Source organism: Mauremys mutica, chromosome 3 (assembly GCF_020497125.1).
Source record: "Mauremys mutica isolate MM-2020 ecotype Southern chromosome 3, ASM2049712v1, whole genome shotgun sequence".
In the NCBI taxonomy this organism is placed as follows: Eukaryota; Metazoa; Chordata; order Testudines; family Geoemydidae; genus Mauremys; species Mauremys mutica.
In genome coordinates, this window is record NC_059074.1 from 65,929,448 (window position 1) to 65,950,642 (window position 21,195).

At 44.4% G+C, this 21,195-nt stretch overlaps 1 protein-coding gene across 14 annotated transcripts in view; it reads right to left on the reverse strand.

Annotated features, from left to right (window-relative positions):
* The window catches only part of SNAP91 (synaptosome associated protein 91), a 146,314-nt gene extending 130,062 nt beyond the window's left edge, over positions 1–16,252 (reverse strand). For all 14 annotated transcript variants that reach the window (XM_045010914.1, XM_045010913.1, XM_045010918.1 and 11 more), the window contains exons 1-2: positions 16,150–16,252; positions 14,866–15,025 (exon numbers count right to left, since the gene is read on the reverse strand). In XM_045010914.1, coding sequence (XP_044866849.1) covers positions 14,866–14,995 — 130 coding nt within the window. In that variant the 5' untranslated portion in view covers positions 14,996–15,025; positions 16,150–16,252. The remainder of the gene's footprint in view (positions 1–14,865; positions 15,026–16,149) is intronic.
* Positions 16,253–21,195: the final 4,943 nt, after the last annotated feature.

A 21,195-nucleotide genomic window follows, 5' to 3' on the forward strand; every position in this document is an offset into this window, starting at 1 on the left:
GCTGCTCCAACGGACTCCCTTTCCCCCCCTCCCCGCCGTGCTGTTTCTCTCCTAAAGCAAACACTAGCTGTAGACATTCATCCCCCTGCCTGCCTCATTCACAGCAAACAGGAGCTGTGTTTGTTTTTTAGATAAGCAGCTCCGGGAGCCCTGAGTACACAACAAAACAAAGAGGCATCATAACAAAGAGAGTTCTTTTAAAAGCATTATGGGAAAATTCTGCTGGAGGCCAATTACAGCGCTTTTGGTGGCCACACTGGCGGAGCAGCACTGCATCACCAGCGCTGCAACAGTTATACCCGAGGCAGAGCAGGAGTACAGCCAGCACTGCAGCCAGGGAGATGCAGCGCTGTATGTGCCTTGCAAGTGTCAAGAGGTTGGAGGTGGTATTGGAGGGGGAGAAAGACGACTTCAATGTCTTTATGCGCAAACCAGAGTGCTGCAGATGGCCAGGAGCATTGTCCATGATCAGCAACACTTTAAAGTCAAGTCCTTTTTCTTCAAGGTACTGCTTGACCTCCAGAATGAAACACTTGTGGAACCAATCCAGAAATAATGCTGCCGTTACCCAAGCCTTTTTATTTGATTGCCAGAACACAGGCAGGAGATTTTTCTTCTTGCCTTTTAGGGCACGGGGATTTGCAGCCCTGTAGAGGAAGCCCAACTTTATTAAAATGCCCAGCCATATTGCCACTAAGCAACACAGTCACACGGTCTTTAGCTGCTTTGAAGCCAGGGGCTTGTCTTTCTGATTTCAAAATGTAAGTGTGAGTGGGCATTTTTTTCCAGAAGAGCCCAGTCTCATCAGCATTAAAAAAAACTTGTTCTGGAAGATAGCCCCTTTCTTCTACGATTTTCTTTAATTGTTCAGGATAGGCCTTTGCTGCATCCTCATTGGGAGATGCAGCTTCACCAGTAGTCTGCATGTTTTTGAGGTTGAAGCGGTTCCTAAAACTGTTACGCTAACCTTGGCTGGCTTTCAATTCTTTCTTATCAGAAGGTTGTCCCTCTTTGGCGGGAGGTTTGAACAGCGCATAGATGCTAAAAGCCTTTTCCTCACAACATGTTGCTATTGATAGGCACACGTTTACAGTTCATGTCTTCCAGCCATAAGTTTAATGCCTTTTCAGTCTTCACTAAAAAGTCTTATCACACACTTGGCTCGTCACCTTAGCAGTTACTGGAGGCACTTGATGCCACGGCTTGACAAATTTCTGTCTCTCGAGTCTTGATGGCATGGATGCTAGATTCGTTGCGGCTGTATTTACGCGTCACGTTGGCAAGGGACATATGGTCTCTGAATAAGTCCAACACAGCCATTTGACTCCAGCGTTGGAACATCGCTGTTTCTTCGGTTGAGCACCAAATGAAGTAGGTGCCTTGCATTTAGGGGCTATGTTACACAGTATGTTACACGCGAGCAGGCGGGGGCACATACACACTCTTTCCCATAATCAAATGTGGGCCAACAGTTAGACATTTGGACTTGTCAGTGTATTTAAAAATAAATAAAGTAATTAATTAAAAAAAGTGGGTCAGGGCTAATTTGGTCTCTAGTCTCAAAACCTAAGGAGCTATGGGAAGTTGAATTATTTCAGCCAACAACTCATTCCTTTTTAAAACTAAAGAAGTTTGATTTTGTCACACTTCAAATAAGATTGGTGTAGCCATTTAGATTATAAAAAAAATCATGGACACCAGCAAGGTAAATATTTGTGCCAAAACACCTTCAGAGAAGTACTAGTAAACTGAGGTCTGAGATTTCAGGTAAAATTCTGATGGTCTAGAGCAAGACTTTGGATTACCTATGCAATTGGTTTCAGCTCCCTTTTCAGACAACTGTCTGAAGTTCTTTAGCTGCAAAGTAATTTTTCTGACCATCTCCAAGTCCATTCACAGGACACAAGAGGTTAACAGCAACAGTTAACTTTCTGTAGTTCAGCATCTGGCCTTTTTGTTTCTGAGCTATTGGTGCAACTCTGGCCCACACTTTAGCCTCAAATTCTACTCTACACCTCCTGCAGACCAGTTCTAAAATATTGATTTCTAGTGTTTGTGAACATCTTTGATAAAGTTTGAGCCAGTTTACAGGTAGTATTTTGGTGTAAGCAACAGTTGCTGATACCATACTCACACTTAGATAAAAGCCACCTTGTCACCCAAACAAATATTACCTGTATTACATGCACAATCTGAAGAGTTTACACCTATTCTCCGGAAAGCTTAAATATTCTGATAACTAAGAGATAGAAAGGCCAGGTTTTCTGACCTAACCAAAAGGTACTTTGAGCTGACCTCTTGATGACAATGCATTATAGCTTCACTATTAGACACCTTGTTAATGTAGTGGCAGCCCAGATGGTCTATTTAGAAAGCAGGTCAGTTGATCAAGTTCCTTTAAGTTTCATGCCACTGCTGTAGTCACATTAACTTTAAATATAGGAAGACATTGTCTCCTACAACAGCAAACCAACCCCACAATTCAATCTACACTCTAGAGGATCCTAATTCTTGCTAACATAATAAAATAATAGGAGATATACCTATCTCCTAGAACTGGAAGGGACCTTCAAAGGTCATCGAGTCCAGCCCCCTGCCTTCACTAGCAGGGCCAAGTACTGATTTTTGTCCCAGATCTGTAAGTGGCCCCCTCAAGGATTGGCAGGAAGAGAGCCAACAAGACATCCTAGTGCAATTCTACTCTCTTAAATGAACGGCTACGCATGTTATCATCTTGCAGTACATGTACCTGTTTACTATAAATTACACAAAAGAAATAAGCGACAGAGTCCTGTGGCACCTTATAAACTAACAGAAGTATTGGAGCATAAGCTTTCGTGGGTGAATACCCACTTTGTCAGACGCATCATGACTGGTGTTAGACTTGCTGGTGCTTGGGGCTGAACAAAAGCCTGAGCTCCACCACCAGGGCTGAAGCCCGAGCCCCACCAACTGAGGCCAAACCCGAAGCTTGAGAGCTTCAGCCCTGGGCAGCGGGGCTCAGGTTTTGGCTTCAGCCCTGGGCAACGGAGATCAGATTAGAGGCCACCAAACAGGGTGGTGGGGCTCAGGCTTCGGTCCCCGCTCCTGGGGTCGTGCAGTAATTTTTGTTATCAGAAGGGGGTCGCAATGCAATGAAGCTTGAGAACCCCTGGCATAAAGAAAGAGGGTGACCAAGTGACCTGTTGAATTTAATATCAAAGTGACAATCTGTACAGTAGTTTGTGTTCATATACATTTCACTTTTACACCATCTATGTTTTCAGCTTTCCATACTCTTCAGATTTTTGTACTACAATGCAATTTTGAGCTGCAAGAGATTTGGCAGCTGGACAAAGTGCAGTTAGGACTACTGGTACCCAACGAGGAGTGGATGGCAGATTGTTCTACAATCGCAGTCCCATTAGCCACTGTTTCTACTGAATATGATCAGTAGTGAAACAGTTTAAAGTGACAGTTTAAACGGTCATTTGGTTTCAATTACCCTGTTGTGAGAACTTCTCCGTTCATCTCCTTGCAACTACTGAGTCAAGAAGATCTGTTTGCACCCTGTTCAGGGTAGAAGCTTCTTTTAAAAGAGGAAGTTCTACATTAAGGAACATATTGTGCAGCCAACAGAAGATGTTCAATGCATGGGCCTTTGTTAACAAGTGATAATTTGAATGAAAAAATTAAACACATGCATTTCAATACTTCAAGTGTCACACTGCATCAGCACAAATTTCAGCTGTGTGTGTTCCAGTGTGTAAATAGATATACAAAGCTTTGCACAAACTGGAAGCCTGCACTATATTGTTTAAAGGGGCTTATTTTTTAAATTTTGTTTGAGGGCAAGATCTTCTAAAGTGACGAAGATCATGTGAATATCTAAAGCTTGTAAAGAGACAGTAAGAGTACTTTGTCCCCATCCACACTCTGACATAACAAATGAGCAATTCACTCACAAAAGTCCCCACGAGTCAGTAAGTTGTAAGCAGGGCTCAAATTAGAAGAGTAGTGGTATTCTTCTACCTGAGATGCCAAAATAAGTTGTCACTCATGGTAGATTGTGCAGGTGTTCAAAATATTATATTTGCTATGCTAAGGTCCTTTGGCTGCCTCCCTCAACCGAGTCTGAATATACCTATTAACCGAGCCAGATTAAGCTATAGGCACAACAGACATATATAGCTTTTCAACTTCAAGAGTCATGATCAAGTCAGGATCTAAGCTTGCACTTGAGAACTTTAAGCCCTTTGGGGCTATTAAAAAAAAACAACCAACCACACACAATCTTGAACTAGAAGTTGAAGACGTAATCCAGGTGTAACCAATGCAGCAGCATCTAAATCCAGCCTCCAACAGAGAGAGAAGCAGCAGCCATTGGAGCCAGAGAATAAGCTATCTAGCTCCACATCCACCACTAGAGCAAAAAAGGACCTCCATTACTATTGGGGAAAATGGAGGGATAGAGAGTTACTACATTAAGTTTAATTCAGTTTAAGCAGGATTTAAATCTGTTTAAGTGCATCTATATTAGGATTTTGCACTCATAACTGGAATGGACGCACATTTTTTAAACAGACAAACCCTTGGGTTCTGTTGGACTAAAGGATGGGGAACAAATCCCCAAGCTGAAGGTCCAGCATGAAGAACTTTTCCCTCAAACATACAAATCATGGAACTTTTAGCTCAAGGGTCCCAGCTGAAACCTAGAGTGATATAGCATGAAGAAAGGCAGCCTCCAAGACACAAGACTCAAATCATAAAGGGCTGGTTTACGTTAAACCCATCACCTTGAAGAGAGTCTTCCACTGGGCTCTTACGGGGTAACAATGGAGCTACTCCAATGTAGTGATAGCGTCAACTGACTATATGGTATTAACAAGTGCATACATTGCCAATTACACTTCTACCTCGATATAGCACTGTCCTCGGGAGCAAAAAAAAAAAATTCTTACTGCGTTATAGGTGAAACCGCGTTATGTCAAACTTGCTTTGATCCACCAGAGTATGCAGCCCTGCCCCCCCAGAGCACCACTTTACCGCATTATATCGGGTCGCATTATATCGAGTTAGAGGTGTATATCTACAAAACACTACCAGTGTGTATTAGCCACAAATGATTCCAGTACAGTGTCAGTGCCAGTGCCAAACCAAGGCTTACAAGGAGTCAAGGAAACCTGAAAACTCTACATACTGCCACAGTTTCCTGGCCACAACCTTCTCAATCTTTCCTAAAAAGAAAGAGGAGACAAATTTGGCAACATTCCCACCTCCCCCACCCCTCGCAAGAGCTACCCTTTAAGGCAGGGGTAGGCAACCTGCGGCACGCGAGCTGATTTTCAGTGGCACTCACATTGCCAGGGTCCTGGCCACCAGTCTGGGGGGGCTCTGTATTTTAATTTAATTTTAAATGAAGCTTCTTAAACATTTTAAAAGCCTTATTATTTACATAAAACAATTGTTTAGTTATATATTATAGACATAGAAAGAGACCTTCTAAAAACATTAAAATGTATTACTGGCACGCGAGACCTTAAATTAGAGTGAATAAATGAAGACTCGGCACACCACTTCTGAAAGGTTGCTGACCCCTGCTTTAAGGTATCCTCAAGAGATGTTAGCATTGCTCTTCTGAAGGGGAGACACTGTTGGTGTCTCCTCCTCTAGTTTTACTTGCTATAAGTGATCATGGCTGATGTTTCAAACACCTCCAGAACTGGGGGGGGGGGAAACTTGCCCCCTCCCCCGCAAAAAAAAATCCAACCAAAGCTGACTTTGCATTTGTTCCTCTCCTAATCACACCAGCCTACAGTCCACAAACTTTATCCAAAATGTAAATTAAAGGACTCAATGGCAAGAAACTCTTTACTCTGTAGCAGAGTTGAGACACCTTGATTGAGTTCCTGCCAGGCTGTCTATCACCTAAAACAGTTCCATGGATCAGACTATGGGGAAGGAGGCATAAGATAGGAAGAAAAAAAAAAAAAAAAAGAGTCCCTAGCCTCCAGTACAATCCCAGCATAAGACTGAATTTTGCAATTAAAACACGCTTTTAAATCATCAGCACATATTTTAGAGCTATTTGAAGCCACTACAAGGAAATTGTGAGAAGATACAAGTGTCAGCAATACAGACATCTGTCCCCTTTACATCAAATGCAGACACCATTGCTCAGTTATCCCAGTGCTTAAAATATCAGCTCCTAGTGAAAGAGCTAGCTGAAGCTTTACTTGAACTGGAAACCAGATTATGTTTAGTGTGCACATCACAGCAGAAAAGGCCTGTGCGAGTCCCCCAGCAGCACCAGGCAATTCAGGTGCACCCACAATGATTCACTGAAGGCATATAGTAGTTTCAAACACATTACAAATGAGGATGTCAGGCTTCAGACCAACCAGCCTCCAATGTCTTCCAAGTGTTAGGCTTCAATGTCAGCTTAAGTGGCTTGGCCATCTACTCTATATGCCATAGTCCATGCCAGCCACCAGCTTTATAAGTTTGATCAAGTAGGTGGTCTCACGAGTTGGAGATGTGTCACAGCTTCCAACTTCACCCGCCTCAATGTAGTGCAGGCTGTAATACTGGCAGGAAACCAGGCTCTCTGGAAATGGGTGATCTGAAGTGTGCACTTTATGCTCCACAAGCAGTAGAATTAATTAAATGAATGAAGCTTAACCTCAGCAAGACTGGTGATGCTGATGTGGAGTATTCCCAGGAACTCACAATACCAGCCCGACATCAAAACAGTCTCCACCCTCAAATTCCTTTTGGACTTCAGATGGTAAACAAGCATCCTTTTAGGTGCAGCTGGCCAAAAGACAGATTGTGGAATATGGACTTTGCCGCACATTTGCAACTCCCAGGCTTGATTGTTGCCATTCACCATACCTATGAAGATGCCAACCCTAAAAAGTCTTCTGTGTGTTTAGCTTACTGAATTAGTAGTATTTCACAAGGCACGCCATACTGCTGCTTTATCTTCATCTACTGGCTACCTGTCGAGTAGCCAGTCAAGTCGGATATTTCAGTCCCATTCTTCAATGCCATAAATGACATTGCCTCCAGCTACTAGGGAAAAAGTCTCCCAATGACTACAACCTCCTACAACAGCTACTTTCCTCTAAGAGTGAATTTGTCAGTCTTAAGCATAAGACTTGTGAGCACAAGAGATATGGTTCTCTTGCTGATGAGGAATTGTTAACTCATTCCTAAAAAGTACAGAATGACCACAAAACCCACCATCTTCGAAACAAGATGCAAAAAACTCAAATGGAAAGGCTAACAAAAATCCAAGCATCAAGTGTAACTTTAGTTGTAATGTACTCATACCACAATGATAAACATGCTGTAAAATAGTGATCAAGCTAATCTGCTGAGGATCCAATAGGACCATGAGTTTGCGGGCTTTCAAAACAAGGAAGTGTAGCCCCTCAATATAGGGACTGATACTGTCTCTGCCAAGTCTTGTTTGCTACCTAACAATTACCAGCATCTTCCGTGTCTTCACCTGGTTTAGTTTCAGCCATCAAGCCCTCATCCAAGCCCAGTATTGGCCAGACAGTAGGAAAAGTTGAGCAGCCACATTGTCTGGGTCTGATGAAAAAAAATTTAGAGTGGGATATCACCAGCCACTTCACACTCCCCAATTGATCTCATCCACATTCCCAATTGAGTGTGGCAATCAAACCCCGGAGCAACCCAGCAGACTAAAGAACTGCAGAGTAACATATGGGGCTACTCTTGAAGGTTGATGGTGCCTCCTAAAGTGATGATTACGTTTTCTTCTATCATGGGAACGAAAACAGAACAAGTCAGATTCCTCCAGCTCTCTCAGTATGTTTAGTCTTCAGCTACAGTATAAGCAGGTAGGCAGTAACAGTACCTTCCCCTGCACCAAATGGGTGCATCTACACTTGCAAGACAATGTGGATTAAGGTGGGGTGTGAATTTAAAGAATAGCTATTCCTGAATAACCCCATATTTAGACAAGCCCTAGAAAGGGCAGTACTTATCAGCATAGTGATCTATTTCATATCACATTTTGGCTAGTAGGTGCATGAATATTTCAGTGCTGGGGCCACTCCGCTACTAAACAATAGTTTAAGCAGTGGTAAGTGAACAAAAATGCTATGGAAATGCGAACTATGGTTGACTCCAAAACCCTTCCCTTACTTGTAACCAAGACATGGATTAAACTGAACTACTTATTGCCTTTTACAATCTTTATTTATAGCCATACTTAAAATATAAACATGTGGAAGATTTTATACCTCATCAACCCTATAAGTCAGGGGGAGGGGGCGCGAGCGTTAACCCCGCCTCTCTATGCTTATGTCTGTTTTTACTCCTCCCCCGGTAGTCAGCACAGTGTGGCCCAATGGCTAGGGTCCATATACTGCCTCTCCCCAAATGGGGTAATGCAGCCTAGTGGCCAGAGTCCATGCAATGTGCCCCTAGGGACTCCTAATGTCCAGAGTCCACCTAATTCCCCCTCCCTTAGTGAGATGTGCAACCTAGCAGCCGGAGTCTACGCTACCCCTTTGGAGGCAAAACAGGGGATCAGGTAACTGGGGGCCGTTGCAAGGGGTAGCAGCCCCGATGGATGGGCCCAGGCCCCCCTAACTCCACCAGACCCTGACCCAGGGCGCTGCCAGTGGCAGAGCAGTCAGTGGGAAATCCTCCTGAAACACGCTGACCTCATCATGGTGGGAGGTACCACTCCCCTACCTTCCCTGGGTCATTTCCTACCAGTTCTCCAGCAGCAGTAGTCCATATGGCATCAGAGTCTCCAGGTTCCCCAGCACCAGACACTCCCTGGGGTTCTGATAGCTGCAGGCCTCTGGTCCAGGTTTCTGGCTCTTCAGCCCTCGTAAATAAGGGCTGGAGCTTCTGCCGAGAGGCCTTCCTCCTCAGCAGCAAGCCCTGACTGAGCAGCTCTACAGGCTTTCATACCTGACTTCCAGTTGGAGCATGCCCAGCAGAGCCTCAGGGGCAGGGCTTCCTCTGCTAGGAGGGAAGGGTTAACCTCCTCGGTACCAGTGATGGGGTGGATCGTCCCCGCACAAGACATTTAAAAATATTTGTGTAAGTATTAATCTAAGAAACAGATTACAATAAAATGTGCCTGTGTGTAATATAGTCTTACACAGTTACAGAAGAGCCACTTCCACACAAGACAGCAGATTTAGTCGTTAGCCTTGACATTCCACTAACTTTCCAGACTTAACTCAGTCCTCACAACTTTAGCTAGTGGTTCTTAACTTGTGGCCCAATCAGCACAGAGCTGCGGCCCACATTACATCCTCAGGGCCATAGAGGTAGTATTGGATGTGGCCCATAACACATTGTGGGCCACGTATGTGGCCTACAATGGTAAATAAGTTGAGAACCACTGAGCTAGGCAGACCTCACCAAGGTGCTTTCAAACTAACTAGTTTATTTCCAGAAACCAGGAAGGGTGACCTGTATCACATAGGTTTAGATCTTGCTCTCCAAGAGAGGCAAGATTTCATTTGCTCTAGGTACAGAGTACTCCCACTCAACTGCTTATGTCCATTGAGCTAAGGGAGGGCAACAAGTCAAAAAGAGCAACTCCATCCTTTGGTCATTTGTTCAGCAGATTGTTGGACTCCCCTTTTCACCTCTACAGGACTCCAGGCTTCACTGCTCTTTTCCCTTTATACCTTTCCCTTGATGATTTCATCTAATCACGTGGCTTTAAAGTACCATCTTTACACAAATGACTTTCAGCTCCTCGCCTGTCTCCTCCCTCTAACCCATTCTCTGTTGGAGATCTGAAAATCTCACTAACTTAAAGTCAACATGGCTAAAACTGAAATCCTCATCTTCCCTCAAAAGTCACTATCCCAGTTGATATTGCTACCGCTCTCCCTGACATTCAAGGCTTTAACTGGTACCATTTGATTCTTCCCCCTCATTTGCCACATACTTTCAGACAGCAATCAAGTCTTGGCATTTTAAGATCTGATCTTTTAGACCATACAGCCAGGATTTTCATCCAGACTCCCATTTTGACTACTGCAGCCTCCTCCTCTCCAGTTTCCCCAATATCCACTTCACCGCTTGAGTCTACTCAAAATGCAGCTGATCATCTTACTGGCCAATCAGTCTGAACAAATAATCCATTGTGAATCCTTCCACCTGGCTGCCCTTTTTTATTGCATCACAATAAAGTTTTTTGTTCTTATGTTTAAGGCTTTCCCTATAGACCTGCTCTTAAAATTTAGTGCATTTGCTCCCTGTCACCTCTTCAGCTGCAATACCAGGCTCAAGCACTTATTAGTCCTCTTCTTCCACAGAGACCTCTCACTTGCCTCTATGTCACCCCTCAAGCATGGAATGTTCTTCATGAACAAGTTCATTAAAGCCACTGGTAATCTACTCCTTGAAATCTCTCCTCCAGACCCTTTCTACCTTGAGGTCTATTTGAATTTGCCATTTTGCTAAGAATTAGATTACTCAGAACCACTGAGTTGCGCATCACCATATAACCATGTGCCTCTATCACTACTTCCTTTGTCATCCTCCAGTAGAAAGTGTATCTGGTCTTAAATTTAGCATGAACTGAGGCATGGATCATGTTTGTACAGCATTTGGCATAATGGAGCCACAATCCTATTTGGGGTTTCTGGGCATTACCAAATACAATTGCTTGCATCAGCCTAGTTTGCCATTCTAGAACTCCCTTTCTCCTTCCCAAAAAACAGAAGCCCACAAGAGGTATTCTGAGGAATTTCTGTAACAATGCCCAAAGTTGTTTCTACAACTGTCCAATGTTTGTTGAGACCTATATAATTATATTAAATAGTAGAATTCATCTGTAGCCCCCTTAAATTCCGAGTGTCTAAGCGTCATACAATGGGGGACTCTATCCTGGCCACTCCAGCAGCAGTGACTCTGAAAAAGATTTGGGAGTTGTGGTGGATAATCAGCTGAACATAAGCTCTCAATGTAATGCTGTGGCTGCAAGGGCTGATGTGATCCTGGCATGCATAAACAGGGGAATCTTGAGCAGAAGCAGAGAAATTACTTTACTTCTATTTGGCACTGGTTCAACCATTGTTGGAATACTGAGTCCAGTTTAGGTGCCCATAATTCAAGAAAAATGTTGATACAATGGAGATGGTTTAGACAAGAGCCATGAGAATGATTAAAGGATCAAAACCCATGTATAATGACAGACTCGAGGAGTTAAATCTATTTAGCTTAAAGAGAAGCTGTAGGGGTGACTTGATTACAGTCTAAGTATGTAAACGGGAAACAAATATTTGATAATGGGCTCTTCAGTTTAGAAACTCTGATGTTAGCGTGCTGTAGAACTGTAAGCCGTGACTTGCATCATGGAAGCATATCTACCCTAAAGGTTTGCATTGCTCTAACTACAAGAGTCTAAAAATCCATATACAACGTAGATAAGGCCTTAGCACCGCAGTTTTGCATTATCACGGACAAATAAAAAAATACCTAAACTCCTTTAATTTTCCCCACCACTTGCTTCTGCCACCACTTTAAAATGATTACATAACATAGTACCCTGGCAAGGTACTAGGTAGACCGACAGTACTGGATGTGAGAGCCCTCTATTCACAGAGCACCTAAAACATAGGCAGTCTGCTATAGATAATCCTGCCAGTCTAAGCTTTTTCTGTAGCCACCATGTTCATGGATACCAAGTATATGCCTCTATCTGTCCTTACCTGGAGGTGGCACTGTAGGAAGAATATTGCAGATCAGCCTCTAAACTCATTCAATCTCCAGCCTAACTCCTAATAAGGGCACCAAAAAGGGTGGTGGGCTTTGTGATATGATTCATGATAACTAAGAACTGAAACCACCACCACCACAAAATAAATTACCTACAGAACACAGAACAACTGCACTGAAAATTGTTACTACTGACAGTAGGCTGGGCCACGTTCAAACCAGTGACCTAGAAATAAAATACTCCATGTCACATTACCATTCCCTCCATAACACCCCCCCCGTCCACTTTCCACCTTTCTTTTTACTTCAAAATGTAGAAGTAGTAGTCTTTCCTAGTTTATAGAATTTTCCTCTACTTGGTCCACTCACCTCATGTCTCTCCTCCAGCCTTTTAATCTCTCAACAAACAAGTATTGCTCCACCTACCACCATTCGAAATACCTTTTCCACATGAATATTCAGTTGGTTACTTGATTCTTTGAATGTCATCTATTCCATGCACCTTCTAACATACTCTAACATTAAAACAAAACAAAAAACCCACCTGTGTCCCCTTCATGCTTAATCTGAAATTTTGACTTCTTTATTCCTCACTCTAAATATACAAACATTATCTTTAAGTACAATTATATCATTAGAATAACTACACAAGGCACCTTAATATTGATTTATCTGCTTTAGGAACAATAAATTATATCTATATCTATTTTCTACTTTTTACTCCTGTTAGCTCTTCAGAGCCAACAATATGGAAGAGTGATCCAAGTCTATTCCTGTTCACAACTGAACAGAGTTGTTTAAAAGCCATGTTAAGTTCAGTTTTGGCACAGAGCAAAATTTAAATTTAAGTTAAATACAAACCCTAGAACTCACCATAGATATGGGGTGTCAATTCTGCTGAGGAGGGAAATGGAATTCATCAATTACGGTCTGTGAATTAGGGTATGAATTCAGAACTACATACTACTAAGGATCAGTTCAAAACTCACTGACATGCCGTACTCTCATCGATAAAAGATTAAAGGCATTATTCTGCCTCTATGCAGCAACTAGAAGTTTACTAGTTACTTAAGTTCTTTGTCACTTTCTCATTCACTGAGAATATGTTCACCTTTAGGACCAATGCTTTTTCTGTTCTTCCACTTCATCTTCTATTTCTGTTTTTCTAAATCTCTTCCCATCGTATTTCCCCTCCAGGCAGGAATGCCTAATCTCCCACCCCCTTTTCCCAATTCCAGCTGTGGGATTCAGTCTTTTCCCCATCCCATCTGCTAAAGAAATCAGTAGTTAAATAGTTAATACTGATATTTAAACATCAGTAGGATTTACAGTTCGTACTCTACTGCTATTAATAGGATCCCGGGGGAAAACAAAGAGTTCAGGCTTAAAACAAAGCTTGTGGGAATTGTGAAGACTCGAGACAGCACTGCATCAGTTTACACCTGCTTCACATACACCTCTACCTTGATATAACACTGTCCCCAGGAGCCAAAAAAAAAAATTTTACGGTGTTATAGGTGAAAGCACGTTATATCGAACTTGATTTGGTCCACCGGAGCACGCAGCCCTGCCCCCGCCCTGCCGAGCACTGCTTTACCGCATTATATCCGAATTTGTGTTATATCGGGGTAGAGGTGTATGTGATGTTAACCTTCTAATCATGAAGGCAAGAAACTTAAGACAAATTAAAATCTCAGATTCTGTTGAATCAGAATAGGTTATGTGAACCACATACAGTCAAATGGCCTAGATATGGCTCACAGCTGGCTCTCTTGGTTGTGAGAAAGCGTGATGCTTTATGTCACTAACCAAGATAGTTTACTTGTATTTACATACCTAGACTAACCAGCTGCAACACGTATTAATGCTTGTCTAACCCACTATGCAAGAATCATTGTCAGTTATGATTTTTTAAACAAATAAGTACTCAGATAAAAGGCAACACAACTTAAGTAACACTAACACCTAGAACAAATTATGAGTCTTCTATCCTCATGTGTTCAAGTAGACCTGGAAAATGTACCAATTCCAAGTATAGGGTTTTCACAGTGATTATAGGTACAAAGAATATCTGAAATAAGCACTAGAAGGTGAAATACAATCAGAAGTTATTCTTCCTTTCTAATAGCAAGAATATAATATAATTCTATTACAAAGTATTTAAACAAAACTGGACTAATGTTAGCATTAATATACAAACATTGCTTTAAAGAGAGACAGTTATGATCTAATATTTCCAGATACAGATTAGCAAGATGTTTCTTACGGTTTAGTCGCAGTTCCCAAAACTAAAAAAAAAAGTTCATTTTTAGAATGCATTTAAAAAAAATGCATCAAGACATTGGGATACAAACACACTTTCCTGCCCAAAGCTATCTACAGCTTCTAAGCAAAACCTGCCTCAACATCACATGATTAAATTCTGCCCACTTCTCTCAAAGGTCAGAAGTGAAACCACACTGATCAGAGAAAGTGAGATTGCCAAAACAAGCAGAACATTATAGAGATGTTACTGTTTTTCAGTGATGCAGTGACTTCATTCACTAGTCTTGGTTTCATCCTAATAATTTCTATATGTCCAAGACAGATTGTAAATCTCTAATATGTGCAATAGCAAAGCCACCAGTCTTCTTCCCCAAAACACTGTGGGAGCCACCATCAGATATGCAGATGAGGCAGTTGCTTTCCTTTGGCAATTGGGTCCCTCAACACAAGAGCCTTAGACTCCATTATTCAAGGAACATCTTGACTTAACATGATCACCTTTGAGTCCATCTTTGTATTATGACCACATACATCAATACTCTAGCCCGAGATTCAGTATCTATGTCAAAATCTAGCCTAATCATGACTAAAGTGAAAAGTAGTGAGGGGTACCGGACCCACCTTTCACAGGCTCTAGTCTTTAATATACACACTAAATTGCTTTCCTGGAACTGATGCTAGAGGTCAAAAGGAGAGAAAATGGCTGAGGGAACAATATTATAGGAGCACAGAAGATATGCAATAATACAACCCATCCCCCTTCAGGATTTCTTATAAGCCTTATGACTTAAAGGGTTGATAATAGCAAGTACTGTTGTCAGAGATTTTAAGGGCCACGTAGGCTGCCTTCTTAGCCCCGAGCATGTAATGCTTATATAAAGAGATGCTTACAGTCCAGGTGTTTTTTCTTGGGCCCCATCACTTCATGCGTGGTTGCTTTGCAGACGGCTCTGGCTACAGCTGATCCTGTAACGCTGTACTGAGCAGCTGCGATGCGATCTGTCAGCGTCTGACCCGACATCTTCGACTAATGTTAGTGCTGCTGCCTCTTCTGCAAGCGGGGAAACACAGGGGAGGAAGGGGATGTTCCGGGTTTAACGACTGAGCGAGGGAGACCTTGTCCTTCCAGCAGGGACAATCCTTCCTCCCCACCCCGTTGTGCAAGCGTTACAAGAACAGTCAAGAGAAGCTGCCCAGGGCAAGACGAGGTATTTTAGACACTGCAGAAGAAAAGCCAGCACACACACATAGCGCATCCGTCCCCTCCCCACCCCGCCTCTAACCTGCGCCCCTAGCTCGACACCATCGCGGCGAACAGCTGCTGCCGAGCGGAACCCACATTCCTCTCCGCCGCCAGCCCCACTGAACTGGGGAAGCGGGGGAACCTGCCCCCCCAGGCTCCTGCCAGCTCCGCGAGCCCCAGGAGGCGCCAGGGAATGAATTAAATACCCAGGCGGAGCCGCTGCTCGCTGCTACTGCAGCAAACGGGAGCGTCCATCGGCTCCTTCCCCGCGTCTCTCGGGTGGGAGATTATCACATCATTGCGCCATGTTATGCCCTCCCTGCGCCTCTCCCCAGCCCGCTCCTCCTTTACCGCTCCGGGAGGCGAGGGTAGGCCGCCCGTCTGAAACAGACACCAGCCCCCCCCCCTCCTCCCCGCGTCCACCCGGCCCGGCCAAGACACCCATCCCCCTTCTCTCCAATGCGCCTCACCGGGCCCCTGCACCGGCCCTCGCCCACCCGCCACCCCCAGACCCCTGCAGCTCAGGGCACCCCTACGCCCCACAGGGATGCTGCGGCTGCAGCGCGCTGACCGGCCGCGGGCAGTAGCGCTGGGGCGGCAGCAGCGGACCTGTCACTGCGTCCTTCTCTGTTCTCCTCCTCCTCCTCCCCGCAGCGCTGCCGCTCCCGGGCCGGGCGCCCGCTCCTCCCGCCGCGCCGCCGAGCCCCCTCCCCCGCTGCCCGCTGCCCGCTGCCCGCGGGGATGGGGTGGGTCGGGACGAGGCTCCCGACCCCAGGTGCTGGGCGGCCCCGCCCGCCTGGGGAAACGCCGGAGCTCCCGCGCCCAGGGGCCGCCGCTATTTCCAGCCTAATCCCCCGGCGCTGCCGCCGCCGCCGCCCGCCCCGCCGCAGGGATGGATGGATGGATGGACCAGCCCGACGCGCCGCGCTCACCCTCCTGCTCCTCCCGGCCCCTCCTCAGGTTTGTGGCTCGGCGGAGTCAGGTGACCCGGCGCGGACAAACCGGGACGTGCGGTCCGCTAGGTGCCGTAGGGAGAGCCCCCCGCGCCGCGCTCTTAAAGGGGACACCCCGCAGCCTGCTCCGCCAGCGCCCGGCCGCCCCCCGCCCCCAAGGTGAGCTCCAGGCAGGCACAGCCCCCCGCCCGCCCTCAGGGCAGCTCAGCTTCAATTCCCCTCGGCTGTGTGGTTTTCTCTCCGTTTTTCCCCCTTGTTTCTTGCACCATCTTCTCTCATTTCCCTCGGCTCCCTCCTTGCCTGGTTTGCCTCTTTCATCGTCTCTCTGACTCTCTCGCCCTTTAAATGGGGGTGGGGTATTTTTCAATTTGGAACGTTTCATTGTCAGTTTGCAAAACAATTAGTATTTGAAAATAATTTTTTAATGTTGAAATACATTACAATTCCAGGCCCCTTTGAGGATGGTCAGGGCATATTTGTTTCTCTGACTCCCTCCTCCCACACAAGAGTTTTTAAACTGCCAATATTTAGACTGCCAATTTAAGCCCCTTACAGCTGATCTACAGTTACCATAAGTACTGTACAGCCATACTGGATCAGACCAATGTCTATCTAGCCAGTATCCTGTCTTCCGATAGTGGCCAGTGCCAGATGCTTCAGAGGGAGTGAACAGAACAGGGCAATTTTGAACAATGCACCACTCCTTGTTCTCCAGTCCCAGCTTCTGGAAGTCAGAGGGGGTTGCATGGTATTGCATCCCTGACCATCTTAAGTCCATCAATGGCTATTAGCTATCTTCCATTAATGTATCTAATTTTTTTAACTCAGGCCATGGCTACACTTGCAAATTTGCAGCGCTGCAGCAGGGTGTGAAAACACACCCTCTCCAGCGCTGCAAATTGTGGCACTGCAAAGCGCCAGTGTGGTCAAAGCCCCAGCGCTGGGAGCGCGGCTCCCAGCGCTGTACGTTATTCCCCACAGGGAGGTGGAGTACGGACTGCACTGGGAGAGCTCTCTCCCAGCGCTGGTGCTTTGACTACACTTAGCGCTTCAAAGCGCTGCCACGGCATCGCTTTGAAGTGCAAGTGTAGCCATAGCTTATGTTATACTCTTGGCCTTCACAACATCCCTGGCAATGAGTTCCACGGTTTGACTGTGTGTTCTGTGATGAAGTACTTCCTTATGTTTGTTTTAAACCTGCCGCCTATTTTTCATCAGGTAACCCCTGGTTCTTGTGTTATGTGAACATGTACATAACACTTCCCTATTCACTTTCTCCATACTATTCATGATTTTATAGACTTCTATCAGCTCCACTCTTCTTCATCTCATTTAAAAAATGAACAGTTCCAGTCTTTGTAATCTCTCCTTTTATGGAAGCTGTTCCATCCCCCAATCATTTTCATGGCTCTTGGTAATTTTTCTGATTCTAATATATCTTTTTTGAGATGAGGCAAACAGAACTGCATGCAGTATTCAAGGTGTGGCATACCTTGGATTTATACAGTGATGCTATGATATTTTCTGTTTTATTACCTATCCTTTAATGGTTCCTAACATTGTTAGCTATTTTTTTTGACTGATGATGCACATTGAGTGGATGTTTTCAGAGAACTATCCACAATGACTTCAAGATCTTTCTTGAGTGATAACAGCTAATTTAGACCCCATCATTTTGTATGTATAAATTGGGATTATTTTTTCTACTGTGTATTACTTTGTACTTATCAACATTGCAGGTACACTACAGAGGATCCTCTTTTAGAGTTGCAATTAAAATGTCTTTCCAGAGCAGCTTCCTGTTATCTTTTTATCTTATATTTGGCACTAATGGATGCCACATTTTCCACAGATTTTGGAGATTAAGATTTGTGATAAAGCACAGGAACTGAGCAAATTTCTCCCTCACAACTTCAGTAGTGTAGTGCTTTAAAAAATTTTAAAGCCTTTTTAAAGAGATCTTAATTCAGTCAATGTGACTATGAGATTCCACTATTAACATTTTTGACTCATTGATTATAGAACTGAGTAAGAAATATAGACTCCAGATTAATATACTAAATTTAATGCAAGTTTGGAAAAGTATCGTATTGGCTAGGGTAGAAGTAGAATTTTTTTTCAAAGACAACTATTCCAAACAAGTAAGAGAAGATGACAGATAGAATTAAAGGTGAGAATAGTTAGCAAATTGAACAAGGTAATAAAACCCCTGCAAAAGGCTAATTGAAAACAAAATGAAAAACATCATATACACCTCTACCCTGATATAACGCAATTTGATATAACACAAATTCAGATATAACACGGTAAAGCAGTGCTCCCGGAGGAGGTGGGGCTGCACGCTCCGGCGGATCAAAGCAAGTTCAATATAAAGTGGTTTCACCTGTAACGCGGTAAGATATTTTGGCTCCCGAGGACAATGTTATATCGGGGTAGAGGTGTAGTTCCAAAGAAACTAAAATAGCAATGGACTGGACATCATATGCTATTGTGACAAACACTGTACAATACTACAGGTAGATAGAGGGGTAGAGAAGACCTTTGCCACAAGGGGGCCAAAGGGACTTTTAACATAGGCTGTGGCTACACTTAGCACTTCAAAGCGCTGCCGCGGACTGTCAGGGCAGCGCTTTGAAGCGCTAAGTGTAGTCAAAGCGCCAGCGCTGGGAGAGAGCTCTCCCAGCGCTGTCCGTACTCCACCTCCCTGTGGGGAATAACGTACAGCGCTGGGAGCCGCGCTCCCAGCGCTGGGGCTTTGACCACACTGGCGCTTTGCAGCACCGCAATTTGCAGCGCTGGAGAGGGTGTGTTTTCACACCCTGCTGCAGCGCTGCAAATTTGTAAGTGTAGCCAAGCCCATAGTGGAGACAAACAAGAGTTACAAGAGATTAAAACAGAAAGGCAAAGTGGTCTTTTCAGAATTAAGGTGGTGATATCTGGCTCTGAATTTGATTTCATCATGGTGAGACTTACATCCTCTAGTGCAGTGGGTCTCAAACTTTTTTACTGGCGACCCCTTTCACACAGCAAGCCTCTGAGTGGGACCCCCCCTAATAAATTAAACACACTTTTTAATATATTTAACACCATTATAAATGCTGGAGGCAAGCGGGGTTTAGGGTGGAGGTTGACAGCTCGTGACCCCCACATGTAATAACCTTGCAACCTCCTCAGGGGTCCTGACCCTCAGTTTGAGAACCCCTGCTCTAGTGGATTAAATGAACCTATACAGATATTATAAGGGTTATATTGGTGTAAATTTATTGTTTGGAAATTCTACATGCTTAAACTCATTTGTGTGGAATCAGAACATTTTTAAGCAATCAGTTTCTCCATGTTGTGACTATTGCACAGGCTTAAAGCAGAAGATGGTCACTGGCTAAGACTGAAGCTGAACCTGATGGTTTAAGCAAACACAATATAGGTAAAAACACTGAAGGGCTTCTATTATTTTTAACTGATTTTAAGAGGATGAGATTAGTGACTGTTTTATAAAATATATATCCATACATATTAAAATGAAATTCAATAAAGACAAGTTCAAAGCACTACACTTAGGAAGGAAATAATCCAAAGCTTAACTACAAAAGGGAGAGTAACTGGCTAGGCAGGGCCGGTGCAACCATTTAGGCGACCTAGGCGGTTGCCTAGGGCACTAGGATTTGGGGGGTGCCATTTTCTTCGGCAGTGACCGCGGCGGCCAGATCTTCAGCCGCCCCCGTCGCTGCCGGCATTTAGCTGGAGGGAGCTGGGGCAGGGGAGCGCGGGGAGGGCCGCCTGCAGCAAGCAAGGGGGGGGGCATGAAGGGGAACTCCCCGCCCCAACTCACCCCTGCCCCGCCTCCTCCCTGAGCACGCTGTGGCTGCTTCACTTCTCCTGCCTCCCAGGCTTGCGGCGCCAATCAGTTTAGGCGCCGCAAGCCTGGGAGGCGGGAGAAGTGAAGCAGCGATGGCGTGCTTGGGGAGGAGGCGGGGAAGGGGTGAGCTGGGCGGGAGGGGTGCCTCAGGGTGGAGGGTGGGGAGCTGCCACAGGGGGGGCACCTCAGGGCAGAGGGGGGGAGCTGCTGCGGGGGGGGGGCACCGCAGGATGGGGGGGGAGCTGCTGGGGAGGGCACAAGGTGGAAGTTTTGCCTAGGGCGCAAAACATTCTTGCACCGGCCCTGTGGCTAGGCAGTAGTACTACTCAAAATAATCTAGTGGTTTTGAATTCTAATCATGTCCTCCAGAGTGCTACCAGCTAGGTGTCATCTTCAAATTTTATAGCATACACTCCACTCCATTATCCAAGTCATTAACAAAAATATTGAATAGTACCAGACCCAGGACCCAAACCCTTGCAGGACCCTAATAAGTATATCTTCTCATCTCTCAAATACAAGACAATAATCCTTTAGTCTTGTACAGATTATGAACTAATAGTTTAATTGATGTTGTACCATGTCTACAGTGCACTACTGTTTCAGATGTCAGTTGAAGGTTTAAAATAATTTGTTGTGGATTTTAAAACTGCATATAAATCAAATTGCCAGTAGGTCTCATTACTAAGAAAATCAAAATCCAGGAAATCCTGAAAGCTAGGTAGCAACACATATGTTACCATGAATAATATAAATTACTGTTCTAAGTTTCATGTAACAATTAAATAAAATTCTGTCTTCAAGTGGAAAATTTCATTGCATGATTGAAACACACTGACGTGGGTCTTCAGAAATAAGGAATATATACATTCCTCTAGGGAGAAGGGAAGTGAAGGCAGCTTTAAAAATTAAAAAATAATATACAACAAAAGGGAAAGTTGATAGTAATGAATACAAATCAGAAGTTAGGAACTGTAGAAAAAGTGATAAGGGACGCCAAGGAGAAATCTATCACCAGCAGAGTGAAAGACAATAAGGAGGAGTTTTTTAAATATATTAGGAACAAAAAGAATATTGACAGCGATATTGGTCCATTACTAGATGGAAAAGGTAGAATTATCGTTAATGCAGAAAATGCAGACGTGTTCAATAAATATTTCTGTTCTGTA